At 34.1% G+C, this 15,943-nt stretch overlaps 2 protein-coding genes across 3 annotated transcripts in view; one reads left to right on the forward strand and one right to left on the reverse strand.

The window, feature by feature from the left end:
• The window catches only part of LOC109842413 (phenylalanine--tRNA ligase alpha subunit, cytoplasmic-like), a 20,399-nt gene extending 6,674 nt beyond the window's left edge, over window positions 1-13,725 (forward strand). Inside the window, exons 10-18 of one of the 2 annotated variants that reach the window (XM_020411292.1) lie at window positions 5,873-5,949; window positions 6,031-6,115; window positions 6,183-6,282; window positions 10,350-10,446; window positions 10,569-10,640; window positions 12,080-12,146; window positions 12,493-12,618; window positions 13,288-13,342; window positions 13,423-13,725. In XM_020411292.1, the coding sequence (XP_020266881.1) occupies window positions 5,873-5,949; window positions 6,031-6,115; window positions 6,183-6,282; window positions 10,350-10,446; window positions 10,569-10,640; window positions 12,080-12,146; window positions 12,493-12,618; window positions 13,288-13,342; window positions 13,423-13,476 (733 nt within the window). In that variant the 3' untranslated portion in view covers window positions 13,477-13,725. The remainder of the gene's footprint in view (window positions 1-5,872; window positions 5,950-6,030; window positions 6,116-6,182; window positions 6,283-10,349; window positions 10,447-10,568; window positions 10,641-12,079; window positions 12,147-12,492; window positions 12,619-13,287; window positions 13,343-13,422) is intronic. The other variant, XM_020411293.1, reaches the window with a different exon arrangement.
• LOC109841545 lies at window positions 14,680-15,261 on the reverse strand. The gene has a single exon (XM_020410507.1). The coding sequence runs from the start codon at window positions 15,259-15,261 to the stop codon at window positions 14,680-14,682; it is 582 nt and encodes a 193-aa protein (XP_020266096.1).

The raw sequence follows: 15,943 nt of genomic DNA on the forward strand, positions 1-15,943 counted from the left end.
TTATTGTCAATTGTGTGTTTTTAACTTTTCTGCCAGTATAACTGGACTTCTAAGCTGATGAACTCTCAACTATGTCTGTCCTTTAAATTCTTACTAGTTTATCTTATGACTTATTAAACAATAAGGATGCAGAGTTTATATTTTTCTTTTTATTCTCTACCAAACAACCTAGCTAAAAAACTTACACGTCTGTCAACAACTTACACTACCATAACAAACCATCCCGGCAACAATAGGGCTTTACACTACGTGACTTGAGTGACGTCCCATAAAATTTTTAAACTAAGATCTTAAGTAGAGAATGACAAGAACATATATGAATTCTACATACTTATTAGCAAATAATCATAAAGATAAACTGTAAGAATAGATTTACACAGACATATAAGAGTTATGCATGGCTCTGATACCAAAAGTTCAACAAAAATGCTTGGATGAAGACATTAATAATGCAAAAAGAAATGAAAATTACCCATTTCTGGAGCAGTGAGAACCATAATGTTCTACCAAGTTTTAGTAAGTGTATTATTCAAGAAGTTATACAGCCAAGAAATTGGACGATTAATCCTAATCAGGAGTTACCTTTGGTAAAATCCCAAAATACAAAGGAGTTATACTACTTTAATTATTAGGACTACAAAAAGGCTTTTTACAACATATTTTTATATCAGAATTATAAGAACATACTTGGCTTATTAAGATTTGCCCAGAGGCCATTAATAAGGCTTGCCTGCATGGTTTTATCACTGGCGGGAAACTTATAGAGTTGAGTTAAGCATAGTTCCTGAACCAATTATGAAGTTATACTCCTCATGGGTTGATTCCCATTCAATTATCTCTAAACTGGATGAAAACCAAATCATAGATAGCTTATGCCCTATTTATTTCTTTGCTGAAGCAGAAATTCCATGGATATGGACTTGGTTCTTCGAATCTGACTGGACTATTTCTCATTTGCCAATCTTAAAAAGAAAGTTCTACTGTAGATGATGGACTGATATTCTAATAGAAGAAAAAGTAAATCAAATTGAGGAAATTATTAAAAAGAATAATGCTATTCTTGAGACTTCTATGACTCAAGAAATATAGAAAGCAAATCCTATGATTAAAATAGCCAAGATGATCAGGCGGCAGTATCCCCAGGCCTCTGATACAGAAGTTCAACAAAAATGCTAGGAACATTTAAAAAAGCAATTCTTTGAAGCATTTGATACTAGTGATACTAGAAGTCATAGTTCTATTGGGGAAGATACCCATATTCAAGATGCCCAAGACTCAGATGATATGTGGGATGAAATTATGAGAATATTGCAAGATATTAATATGCCTGACATTAACGGTAAAAATATTGCTTGATAAGCACTAGAAAATTCTGATTTGAGCCTCGGGGAGCCGATCAGAATCACTTTATAAAAAGCTACTTTATAAAAGAAGCTTTAGAAAAAGAAGCTTTAATAAAACAACTTTCGAGAAAAAGATGCTATTACTGTGTACTTTTGGAAAGTTATACTTTTCATAAGTTGATATGATATAAAAAAGATGCCATGTCCCTTTCAAGCCACGTATTAAGAAAGAAAGCAGAAGCTTCGTAAGACATCTTTATGGCTTATAAATAAGATGGAAGACAGAGTTTAGGCAGACTTTGGAGAGAGATTTAGAAGAAGAATAATAGAGTTTGAGAGATCCTTTGTATAATTAAGAGTGTACTTTGTAAAATATTTTGGAAGATAATAAAGATATTATTTTACAAGTTGGGCGTCTCAAACTGTAAGCCTTTCTATCTTTTATTTCTGTTTTTGCTTCTTGCTTACTTTTGGTATCAGAGCCATGCATAACTCTTGATTGGGATTTTACCAAAGGTAACTCCTGATTAGTATTAATCACCAATTTCTTGGCTGTATAACTTCTTGAATGATACACTTACTAAAACTTGATGGAATATTATGATTCTCACTGCTCCAAAAATGGGTAATTTCCATTCCTTTTTGCATTATTAATGTCTTCATTCATGCCCTTGATTTTAATGATAGGGTAGGATATTAACTGGCATTCAGATATTTCTGACGAATTTTATCTGGATCATTCATCATTGGAATGTCCTCTTGTTCTAGCCCAACTTGTAAAATAATATTTTTATTATATTCCAGAATATTTTACAAAGTGCACTCTTAATTATACAGAGGATCTCTCAAACTCTCTTATTCTTCTTCTAAATCTCTCTCCAAAGTCTGCCTAAACTCTCTGCTTTCCATCTTATTTATAAGCCATAAAGATGTCTCACGAAGCTTCTGCTTTCTTTCTTAATACGTGGCTTGAAAGGGACATGGCATCTTCTTTATATCATATCAGCTTTTGAAAAGTATAACTTTCCAAAAGTACACAGTAATAACATCTTCTTTTTCGAAAGTTGCTTTATTAAATCTTTTTTTATAAAGTAGCTTTTTATAAAGTGATTCTGATCGGCTCCCTGATGCTCAAATCAGAATTTTCTAGTGCTTATCAAGCAATATTTTTACTTTTAATGTTAGGCATATTAATATCTTGCAATACTCCCATAGCTTCATCCCACATATCATTTGGGTCTTGGGCATCATGAATATGGGTATCTTCCCCAGTAGAACTATGACTTCTAGTATCACTAGTGTCAAATGCTTCAAAGAATTATTTTTTTAAATGTTCCAAGCATTTTTGCTAAACTTCTGTATCAGAGGCCTGGGGATATTTTCGCTTGATCATCTTGGCTATTTTAATCATAGGATTTTCTTTCTGTATTTCTTGAGTCAGAGAAGTCTCAAGAATAGTATTATTCTTTTTAATAATTTCCCCAAATTGCTTTTTTTTTTCTTCTATTAGAATGTCAGTCCATCATCTACAGTAGAATTTTTTTTTTAAGATTGACAAATGAGAAATAGTCTAGTCAGATTCGAAGGACCAAGTCCATATCCATGGAATTTCTGCTTCAGCAAAGAAATAAATAAGGCATAAGCCATCTATGATTTGGCTTTCATCCATTTTAGAGATAATTGAATGAGAATCAACCCATGAGGAGTATAACTTCATAATTGGTTCAGAAACTATCCTTAACTCAGCTCCATTAGTTTCCCACTAGTGATAGAACCATGCAGGTCAACCTTTATTAATGGCCTCTGAACAAATCTTAATAAGCCAAGTATGTTTGTTCTTATGATTCTGATATAAGAATATGTTGTAAAAAGCCTGTTTGTAGTCCCAATAATTAAAGTAGTATAACTCCTTTATTAATGGCCGATCAGAATCACTTTATAAAAGAAGCTTTAATAAAGCAACTTTCGAAAAAGAAGATGCTATTACTGTGTACGTTTAGAAAGGTATACTTTTCAAAAGCTGATATGATATAAAGAAGATGCCACGTCCCTTTCAAGCCGTATATTAAGAAAGAAAGCAGAAGCTTCGTGAGGTATCTTTATGGCTTATAAATAAGATGGAAGGCAGAGAGTTTAGGCAGACTTTGGAGAGATATTTAGAAGAAGAAATAAGAGAGTTTGAGAGATCCTCTGTATAATTAAGAGTGTACTTTGTAAAATATTCTGGAAGATAATAAAGATATTATTTTACAAGTTGGGCTAGAACAGGAGGACATTCCAATGATGAATGATCCAAATAAAATTCGTCAGAAATATCTGAATGACAGTTACTATCCTACCCTATCATTAAAATCAAGGGCATGGATGAAGACATTAATAATGCAAAAAGGAATGAGAATTACCCATTTCTGGAGCAGTGAGAACCATAATGTTCCACCAAGTTTTAGTAAGTGTATCATTCAAGAAGTTATATAGCCAAGAAATTGGCGATTAATACTAATCAGGAGTTAACTTTGGTAAAATCTCAATCAGGAGTTATGTATGTCTCTGATACCAAAAGTAAGCAAGAAGCAAAAAATAAAATAAAAGATAGAAGGGCTCAGTGTTGTAAATAGCGGTCAATAGCGGGGCTATAGCGGCGCGAATAGCGGTCGTGGCCCTTCAGCGCTACGCGTAGGGGTTTCGCGGTTGGCTTAAGCGGAAAAATCCGCTATTCATTTGAATAGCGCGTAAAAGCGGATTTTAGCGGGTTAAAAGCGGGTTTTCGCGGTTAAAAGCGGATTTTCGCGGTTAAAAGCGGATTTTCGCGGTTAAAAGTGGATTTTTGTTGTTAAAAGCGACTAAACCCGCTAAACCTGCTATCACACATATTATGATACTATATTTCTTGAATTTCTTCATAGTTTCATTCATACAACAAGCTTATTAATTGTTATTTATTGATAATACAAGAAATTTATAACTAATTTAATTTTTAGATTTTTTTATGAATTTTCTTATTATTTAGGATATTTAAATATATTTAAATTTGACCACTATTTGACTATGCGCTATTTGCCGCGATTTCGCCGCAATAGCCCGATATAGCCTTAGCGGTACCTCGCTTAGGATATTTAAATATATTTAAATTTGACCACTATTTGACTATGCGCTATTTGCCGCGATTTCGCCGCAATAGCCCGATATAGCCTTAGCGGTACCTCGCCGCGACGCGCCGCGATCCGCTATCAGCAACCTTGGAAGGGCTTATAATTTGAGACGCCCAACTTGTAAAATAATATCTTTATTATCTTCCAGAATATTTTACAAAGTACACTCTTAATTATAAAGAGGATCTCTCAAACTCTCTTATTATTCTTCTAAATCTCTCTCCAAAGTCTGCCTAAACTCTCTGCCTTCCATCTTATTCTTCTAAATCTCTCTCCAAAGTCTGCCTAAACTCTCTGCCTTCCATCTTATTCTTCTTAGCTGCATACCTTTGTGCTCAGCTGGCGAAATAGTTGTGTAGTTGAACCAATATGAAATAGCTGTATCCTAATTCCTAACATATTTTAAATGTGAATGCTTAAGCTAAGACTAATTGCTTATGCCCTATATGTCACCTATCTACCTAAATTGACTTCACCAATCAATAAGAACTTCTCTGTTGCTGACCCAGCATACCATTTCCTATCTTTTTACAATCCTGTGTTCTACCATATCCATACCGCTAATGAAGGGTAAATTTAACACGACGTAATGCCATCTGCTGCAATGCCTTTTGAACCAATATATCGAAGACTATATTTCAGAAGGAAAAATCTGAACAAGGACTATGGATGGAGAACTGTAGTTGGTCACCTTCATGTCAGCAAAGGCAGCGATGTTCGTGACTGGTTGAGTGACCAATGCTGCATTGAACAGCAGCAAAGCTTTGTGGGAAATATAATTTTTTTAGGGTAGTAACAAAGGGACTTCACCTAGAAAAAAATAAGGGAAAAGAAGTGATTGGTGGGTGGCGATTCCAAGCATCCGGTTAAATGCAGCATCGGTTGTCGGCTTCAATAGAGGATCCAGTAGTACTTTCATTAGGGCAGGGAGAATACAAATGATGTGATAAGATTTTGAGTCGTTGAATCAGGGAAGAGAAATTGGGTCGTGGATTTCAGTGTGGGGATTTAGCTTATTTGATTACCTTAGTAAAGACCTTGAAAATGATTACCAGGCACATAAGCTCAATATGAACCATGATCTTTGATTTTGCAGCTTTTCAATGTTGTGTAAACCCCATCCAAAATTGTAGCTGAGAATGCACTCTCAAAAGGCTATTGTAAACTTCAGGGCTAATATTAGTAGTAGTGGCCAATATTTGAAACAGTGCATGCCTGTACAGAGGCTTTACTGAGGCCCCTTTGCCAGTTTATACGGATTTCTTTTTTATTTATTCTTCGTGATGCTACTTATGCATGAAATATTGTGCTCTCAAACTCTCAAATGTTCTCTGGTAGTTGAATTGTGAATTTATGATCAATTTGATTTCTTGTCTGTAGTTTCTGGAACTTTGATGCACTATTCCAACCTCAACAGCACCCTGCTCGTGATTCACATGATACTTTCTTTCTTAAAGGTTTGTTGCTTTTGAATTTAAATTTGATCCATCTCTCCTCTTGCACTTACAAAAGATGAGTAACAAACTCCTTTCTTGCAGTTCCTTCTACCACACGAGAATTACCTGAAGATTACCTGGAGAAAGTAAAACAAGTCCATGAGATTGGTGGTTATGGATCCCTGGGGTATGCTAATAACCTGATTATGTTATGCTTGTAAACAAATCTCTGACAAAACTTATGTCCTCTACAGATATAGGTATAGATGGAAAAGGGAAGAAGCAGAGAAAAATCTCCTCCGAACTCACACGACCGCAGTTTCCACAAGAATGCTTTACCTACTTGCTCAGAAGGTGCACTCTTATGACTAATTCATTAATGTTAACCATGTAGAAAGTTCTCTTTTCTTTTCTTCAAAGTGGGCATGTTGTCTACCATTGTTTCTCAATAATGTCTGACATGTGTACAACACACACATGAACATAATTTGATGTATAACTGCTAAGTTTTTATGTGAAATCTAAAGATGAAGAGCAATAAGACTATCATAACAGAATGCCAGGCTTGGAATGGGCCTAGGTCAGCATCTGTCCATTCTGACTCTCAATTTCCTTGCTTTGGCTCTGCCTACACTTATAAATTATAATAGAGTAATAGATTGCTATTTTCTCACCAGAGCCTCTCAATTATGCTCATTTTCATGCTTCAAGTATCTATCAAAGGATTTAGAAATTATTGAAACATCATAAGTTAGCAATAGTTTATTAATTTATCGGATGCGTGCATGCGAACACATGCGGGGCTGGCATCATGTGAAGATTCCGGTGTGGGAGCCATTATGTTAACATGGTTCTTTCGCACAGGATTTTTGAGCGTATGCATTTTTATACAAATGAGGATAATATTGTTTCAACATCAGCTTCAGTTGGGTTTAGTCATCAAGGAGTTTAATATGTATTATTGTCATGGTTTCTTTTCTATTAAGTTTATCATTGATAAAATATATTAAATGTATGGATGGGTTGGGGAGAGGTTACTTATCTTCAGTGTTGTAAAATATAGCCAAAACCGGTTGAGAAGTGGCCTTTAAAGCAGAAGCAGCCCTTGGCCACTTTGCTTTGCCGCTAAGTGGTGGTGTTAAGCACCATTGGCTCTTTTTGTTTGCAAAACCTCAACAAAGTGGGGGAAAGCGGAAAAAGCGCAGAAAAGCAGAAAAAGCACTGAAAATCTGAATTTTTTAAAAAACGAAATTTACACATTTGAGTTACATTTGCATGGTTGTATACTTGTATAGAATGCGTAAAATTATGAACGAGTATCTCTAGTTACAATTGCAAAGTTTTAAATTATTATTTTTTGAGTTATCCATGTTAAAATTTTAAGAAGATTTCGATTGCTTTTTTCCTTGGTGCTTTTTCCGCTTTGAACAGCTTAAGCCCCAAAAAGCCTAAATGGTGCCTCACTGCTTCATTTAGCTTTCTGCTTACCACAACCTTGATTATATGTGCGTGTGCACTCACGTGTGTGATATGCTAAACTCCTAGTGCATAACCAAGCTAGTTATGCCCACTTGCTAAAGTGGTGCTATGCAATACAATCTCATGTGTTTGTGTGTTTATGTATGTGTGTGTGTGTATTATGTATGTATATGTATGTACATATATGTGTATATTTGTTAATTGCTGTTGTTGAAGTCTGGTAGACTATAAACTCTGGCATAATCACAAGTATTGCAGTTCAAACTTCCTATGATCTTTTGAGTCTGGCTGCCCAGGACTTGAGGGCTATGAGTTCAAACTTCTTTCACTAGACACTTTTACTTGCTATTTGGTCTTTTTGAGTCTGATTGTCTGGGACTTTGAGGGCTTTGGTTCAAACTTCTTTTTACTAGTCACTTCTCTTTTTTTATTACGAGGGACTTCGACCTACTTGTTTTCTTTTTCCTTATTTAACGTCGAACTTGACAAAGAAAGAAGGAGAAAAAGAATATCCTTGCCCCCTACTATTATTTGCTCCATCTGTTTGGTTTTAGGACATAGCCTAGGGTATCCACATGGACCCGAAGCCAACCCATCAATGTGTCAAGTGTCAACGTCTTGTGACTATTCCTGTCTATGTTTAGGTCAAAGCAGTTCCAAAAGTAAAATATCCTTCGGTTCCTTCCCTCAAGCAAAAAGCACCACAATGTGTCCAATGTAATTCTCTTTCTTTGCGAGTTATTTTTTCAGTTAATATTTGATTTCAACGTCTAACTTATATGTCATTGTTCAGAGTCTCTACACTAAAAGCTTAAATTTTATGTATGTGATCCTCGTGTCCTTGATCTAGTATATGTTCAACATACTACAAAAATACCCAAAAGATAGCTGTTGTTAGGCCTGTCCAAACGGGCTGGCCCTGCCCGGCCCAGCCCGACAAACGGGTCCAACACGAGCGGGCCGGGCACCGGGCCGGACATTTTCTTTTTTTTTCTTTTTTTGGTAAAAATTTGCTAAAAATTAGATTAATATTATTATATTTATATAAGTATGTGTTAGTATATACTTACAAATTATTATATAGCTATGTATTATATGTAAATATATTGTATATACTTATAAGTTATAACTTGAGAGGGAGAGAGAGTCACATAAGTATATATTACTTATTTATAAATATGTATTATATAGTTATATATGTCTTTGTTACATACTTACATTATTCTTATTTAAGTACAGTTATACAATTTACTTATATGATATACTTTTATATATACTAGATGCAATATACTTATATATAATTATACTTATGCACTTATATAATATACTTATATAACTGTAATTCTATAATATACACATATAAGTATACTTATAACTACGTTATATATATATTTATATTCTTATATCTTAGTATTTATACATGCTAAGAGTATATATATATATATAGCTATATATTATATATACATATATTATATGTAAATATATTGTATATACTTATAAATTATAACATGAGAGAGAGAGAGAGAGAATCACATAAATATATATTACTTATTTATAAATACGTATTATATAGTTATATATGTATTTGTTACATATTTACATTATGTTTATTTAAGTACAGTTATATAGTTTACTTATATGATATACTTTTATATATACTAGATGTAATATACTTATATATAATTATACTTATGCACTTAATATATACTTATATAACTGTAGTTCTATAATATACACATATAAGTAAACTTATATTATATATATTTATATTGTTATACCTTAGCATCTATACCATGCTATGTGTGTGTGTGTGTGTGTGTGTGTGTACATCTATATATTATATATACATATATTATATGTAAACATATTGTATATACTTATAAATTATAACATGAGAGAGAGAGAGAGAGAATCACATAAATATATATTACTTATTTATAAATACGTATTATATAGTTATATATGTATTTGTTACATATTTACATTATGTTTATTTAAGTACAGTTATATAGTTTACTTATATGATATACTTTTATATATACTAGATGTAATATACTTATATATAATTATACTTATGCACTTAATATATACTTATATAACTGTAGTTCTATAATATACACATATAAGTAAACTTATATTATATATATTTATATTGTTATACCTTAGCATCTATAGCCATGCAAGAGTATATATATATAATATATATATATATTATATAAGTATTATATACTATATATATATATATAATATATATATAATATATATATATATATAATATTATATATATATATATAATATATAGAGAGAGAGAGAGAGAAGAGAGAGAGAGAGAGAGAGAGAGAGAGAGATGGGTATGCTTGGTACCAAGCAGAAGTTTTTGTGTTTGGTAGTGAGGTGGCATATTCCTCTCCACTCATTGAAATCGGGGCCACATTCATATGGTTGGGGAGTGATTGAGAATTGAATGCGTGATGGGAATAGGACACCTCACTACCACATACTCATTCTCCTCTCTCTCCTCTTCTCTCTCTTCTCACATCACAACCACACACACACACACATATATATATATAATAATAATATATATATATATATATATATATATATATATATATATATATATATATATATATATAATAACCGACGGCGAACTGGGCTTGGCCCCCGAATGACACCCCTAGCTGTTGGGAAAAATAAAAATGTATATGGAGCTCAATAATACTTCTATTCCCTTTTGTGGTCCTTACGTTAAAAAAAAAAAGAAAACTTTCAGTTTTAAACTTTCGTCAGAAAGGCAGAAAAGGAGGGTAAACAACTGTATTTTGACGATGGTAATTTTTGAACCAGAAATCTCTTGAAATTTTATGTTGATGCCATATCAAAATCACTTTATCAGAAATATCAGAAAAACTGAGTTCTAATTGATGTGTCATTATGTCCAGAAGCCTTTTACTCCCAAGAGATACTACTCTATAGATCGTGTTTTCAGGAACGAGGCTGTTGACCGAACTCATCTGGCAGAGTTTCATCAGATAGAAGGTAGGCCTCTGCTTTGCTGTTATGATTAATGAATAATCATATATTTGATCCAAATATTTTAAAGAAAAAAAGTAAAGGTGTTAGCAAGCCTTTGCAGCTCCACTAACTCTGGTTTTTGTAAGGTGTCATATGTGATCGGAATCTCACACTTGGTCATCTGATTGGAGTGTTGAATGATTTCTTTGCTTCCCTTGGTAAGACTATATCTGCATCGTACTTGAAGTGCCATTTATGCAAAAGAAAAAAGAGCATCTTACTTTGCCCCTATATCTATTTAGTGTTTCGTTGTTTTAGTGTCTTAAACATTTTGATTTCATTATTGGCTGAAAGCATGTAATGTGAATTTAGTGGTCTTTTATGCTAATAGAAAGGGGTTTGAAAGTGTAGCTCTGGAGCTCTATCTAACTAGCATTTGGAGACCATGTTCCCACTAGGTTGTCTTGTTTATGTTAGTGGTTCCTTGACTGCATATCATCTTTTAGCATTCACTGCTGAGTTCCTTGATGTTTCTGATCATCTCAAGTGACGCATACAACACTATGTTCTAGTAAAAGTGCCAAGTATATTTATTCAACCCACATGTATTTCCATTAGCGCTGACTTTTCTGAAGGTGTATGGCTGCAAATTCTTAACTTCAAAAGATACGAATAACTTACCCTTTTTATCATAGCTTTATCTTTTTAGCTTCTTATATGGCTCTACTGATACTGATAGTATAGAAAATCTTAGCATATTGTATCAACTAGGCTGTTAGTGTTATGTGGGAGCTCCAAATTTGATGACAATCCCTTTAAATATTAAATAACAGCAGTCTTCCCTCTCTGATTTTATACAATTGATGCCTCCTCAGCAGTCAGCATATTTATCCATTTGAAAGATTGCTTGTGACTCATAACTACTTATATGGTGTACTGGCAGGATGAAAATTGAGGATATTAACTAAAGAACTATGATAGTAGGTCTTACAATTATGGGGCTATACACCGTTTGACAACTTTTTTAAACATCAATGATCCTCTTTAGTCTGTGTAGCTACATAAACGGGTCCATATCATACTTACTGATCTTAACAAGTATATTGGCTTGTACCTGTAGAGTGTATAACACATTTGCTTGTAAATCTTGAGATCTATCGTGCCATCTCAAATTCGAAAAGTTTGCAAGTGCCATTGTAGATCATTGGTAAAATCACTTTGCTGAGTGCAAGAAGTTGGAGTTTCAGTCCCACTTATGCGATCTCCAAAAAAGGAAAAAAAAGGAAAGGAAAAAAATAGTGCATTATGCACGACTCACAAAGTAAAGGAAAATATTTACTTCAACTTTTACACACATCTGTCAGATCGTACTTTTGGTTATGGTACATTTCAACTATGGTTTATGTTGAATGATTTATACTGTACACCATGCAACTCCATTGTACCTGATTCATTGTCAGCACTTCAAGTCTTCAAATACCACTTTATCAGTTCTATCCTATGTTACATTATTATGCTGCAACTTCATCGTGGTCAGCAATTTATGTCTGGAATCTGCCATTCATGTGCGCAAAATCCCGTTCCTTATGAGCTCTTGGTTCTTCGCGCTCATCCTTTAGTAAAATTGATACATTATACTGTTTTCCTCGTTATGTAGGCATGAAAAAGCTGCGGTTCAAGCCCGCTTATAATCCATACACTGAACCAAGCATGGAAATCTTCAGGTAATAATAGCACCTAAGTTTTTTTTCCGTCTTTCTGCCCTTTGTTTTAACTTTTACGGGTTAATTGCTGGTAGACCTCGTGTACTATCATTCAATTACTGATGGACTTCCTGTAGTTCCATTGTTGCAGATATACCCCCTGAGTGAAAATTTTTTTTATTCTTTTTCCCTCGGGAAAAAAGAAAGTTGTTTACTTGACGAATAGACCTCCTGAGGGTAAAAGAGTCCAAAAAAGAATTCACTTGGGTGGTCTATCTGCAACGATAAAAGCACGAGTTCATCCGCAGTATTGCTCTTCTTCATTTATATGATTTTGCACTTACAAGCTTATTTGGTTTTCTTTCAGTTATCATGAAGGTTTGGACAAGTGGGTGGAGGTTGGCAATTCTGGCATGTTTAGGCCTGAAATGTTGCGCACCATGGGGTTCCCGGAGGATGTTTCTGTTATTGCATGGGGTCTTTCGCTAGAGAGGTAACTATTCGTATATTAAAGAAAAGTAGCACGTAGCCACATACAAAACTATATGCTTAGCATTATTAGGATTCCTACTACTTGGGTAACTTTCTATCAAATCACCATTCAAATGTTGTTTGGCTATCATATTTGTCATGGAGTATTTGACCAATTGATCAAACTGGAGTATCTGAATTTGACTAAAATATGGAATATAACGAAGGGTAATTGCAGAAAAACTGCTGCATTATAGAGGTTTTTGCAACAAACCTTCATGCTGTATTAGATTTCTACAGATTGAGAATAGGGGTCATGTGCTGAATGGGGTTCTCCATGCAAAAAATGTTAAACATAAGAAGGTCATATGTGGAATGCGGTGGACAAGTAGGTTCGCTAATTCTGCTGATCTTATATTGCAGGGTTTTTCTGTTTTCTGCAATTTATTATCTTTAAGTTACAAGTGTAGTAACTAATATAATTGTTGTTCTCACCAAATAATTCTTGAATATTGTTCTGACATGTGCAATTGTAAATTGTTTGTTGTGCAATTGTACTAAATGTTTGTAGTGCAATTGTAAATTGTTTTGAAATAGTGGTAAATATCAAATTGCTGAGCTTTTTGCTCATCATGTTTGCCTTCATTGGTGACGTCGGTTTCCTCTTCTAAATGTATTCTGGGACAACCAGGCCAACAATGATTCTATACGGGATTAACAACATCAGGGACCTCTTTGGACCGAAGGTACCGTGCTGTCTGCAAGTTTTACAGTAAATTACCAAAGAGGAATAGTTGTAACTTTTAAGTCTGTTTTATATTTTCAGGTGGATTTCAATCTTATCAAAAGCAGCAAGATCTGCCGTTTAGGTTGGCAGTAATCCTCTCAGGTGGAGAGATTGCCTGGAATTAAATTTGTGGAACCCCGGTTGCCTTCGTTCAATGAAATTGATTTGATTATGTTGATAGGAGCAATTTTGAAACGTGATGGTATTTCAAGTACATCATTTTCTTTCTTATGTTCCTCACTGAAATACAGTGGGTAATCAAGTACAGGGACAACATGTAACTACTGCATGTAATATATAATTTTTGGTAATATTTTAATGATATGGGAACTAGTTTGCATAGAGTGGGGCAAAAAAATTCAGAGGAATAAGGTCAAAACTTCAGACCCACATCATATAAATATCACAGATCTTGCAAACAATACTCCATAGGATAAATTTTCAAAACCAACCTTTTTCGGTTTTTATTTGTAAAAACCGACCGTTTTTAAAAATAATTACAAAAACCGACCAGTTTTCAGCCCAGTGCTGAAAACAGGTCGGTTTTTGTAAAAAGTTTTCCGAAACATCACGGGAGTTGAACGCCCGTGAAGTTTATCGAGAAATTAAACTTCACGAGAGTTCAACTCCCGTGAAGTTTAATTTCTTCTTAAAATTCCACGGGAGTTCAATTCCCGTGGAGTTACAGTCAAATATCCCCAGAGAAGCGATCTCCGGGAAGTTGGGACTGCAACTTCACGGGAGTTCAACTCCCGTGAAGTTGCAGGTTATCCAAAACATGCACAGCCCGCTGTGCATGTTTTGTATACATACCTGTTGACTCATATATATGCCAATTTATTTGCAAACAACAATATATACATGATTCAACTATGAATTATAACTCATATATATACCAATTTATTTGCAAACAACAATATATATATGATTTAACCATGAATTAAACACACACGATTATGTATATAAACAATAATTTATCTTCAAAAGTTTAGTATTTGAAAATTCAGGAAAGTTACAAATTTTACAAATAATACAGAACATAGTATCATACAGAACATATTGCAAATAATACAAGTGCATGGGTGAAATAAATTTATTTTGTTAAAATTTGTAACTTTCCTGAATTTTTATTCGCTGCAATATATTACGTGGTAACCATAAAATACTTAACAAATGAATCGTAAAGGAGATGATAGGCTCAAAATAAAGAATTGAAATATTTGACCACGCGCAATGCATACATGCCCCCGGCTAGTTTGTCAAAAATCAACAGACCAATCAAGGTGGTCTGAAATTTTAGATAAAATTCACCGCTAACACTTCGACATTTGGCGACCTTAAGTACTCATCACCAATATTTGCAAGTAATCTCTTAAGGTCATCAATAATTGGCGACCTTAAGTACTCATCACCAAACACTTCGACAACTGCTGTGACGAACTTTTTGAGACTTTCAATAGCGGTGCTTTCCCCAATCTGCACATACTCATCAACATAATCGGCCGGAACACCATATGCAAGTTGTCGAAAAGCAGCTGTTACCTTCTGAAGTGATGACAAGCCAAGACGCCCAGCAGCATTCCTCTTTTGAACAAAATAAGTATCGTGCGCGACGACGGCATCATGAATGCGCATGAAAAGAGCTTGCTTCATTCTGAATCTCCTTCGAAAGAGATGAGCCCCATATTTTGGAGGATTAGCAAAGTAGTCACGACAAAGTCTTTCATGACCCTCAATTAGATCACGATTAACAATACGGTGACCCATAATAGAACCACGATGACCTCCTCTTGAACTCTGGTTGGCACGCGCTTTTTCTTCTATTTGAGCAAGTAACAATTCTTCATATTCGTCGTCAATATTGTCGTCGCCATCCATGAACGTATCAACTAGATAACGACTAGCTAACGAACGACGAGCCATAAAATATATTTTCAAAGTGAGAAAAAGATGAGGAAGCAAAGAATGAGAGAATGAGATAACAAAAGTGACGAGATTTGTTCTCATATATATAGATAAAAAATAGAAGTCAAAGTAGCCGTTGTAAATCAGACGTTTCTTCATTTTGAACAAAACAGAAGTCAAGCTTAGCAAAAGTAAATAAATATTGTGATTTTCTGTCTTTCTTCATTTTGAATTCGTAAATACTATACTTCCCAATACGATACACATGAATATGTTCTAGATTTTTTTGCCTAGACACCTCGTTATGATGACTTAATTAAATCAATGATTTGGATCATCAATATGAAATCTAACCGTTGGAAACTAGTCATTATTTCAAAGTTTCAAATAAAAAATAATTTATTATTTATCAGTCAAAGACGGTGAATGTTTTTATTATTGTAATAAATGCAAGATTCTTTAAAATGGGGAAGCTGTTGGAGTTGGGGCAAAAATAATTTGGAGAATATGACTTTTGCTTCCCCATTTTGAAGAAATTTTTGGGGAAGCTGTTGGAGATGCTCTTAGAGTTATATACATGTACCGAAACAAGGTGCCATAATGGGCCGCAGGCCATGAGGGGACACAGCTTGTGGATCCACTATTATTATAACTG

Source organism: Asparagus officinalis, chromosome 5 (assembly GCF_001876935.1).
Source record: "Asparagus officinalis chromosome 5, Aspof.V1, whole genome shotgun sequence".
NCBI classification, from domain to species: Eukaryota; Viridiplantae; Streptophyta; class Magnoliopsida; order Asparagales; family Asparagaceae; genus Asparagus; species Asparagus officinalis.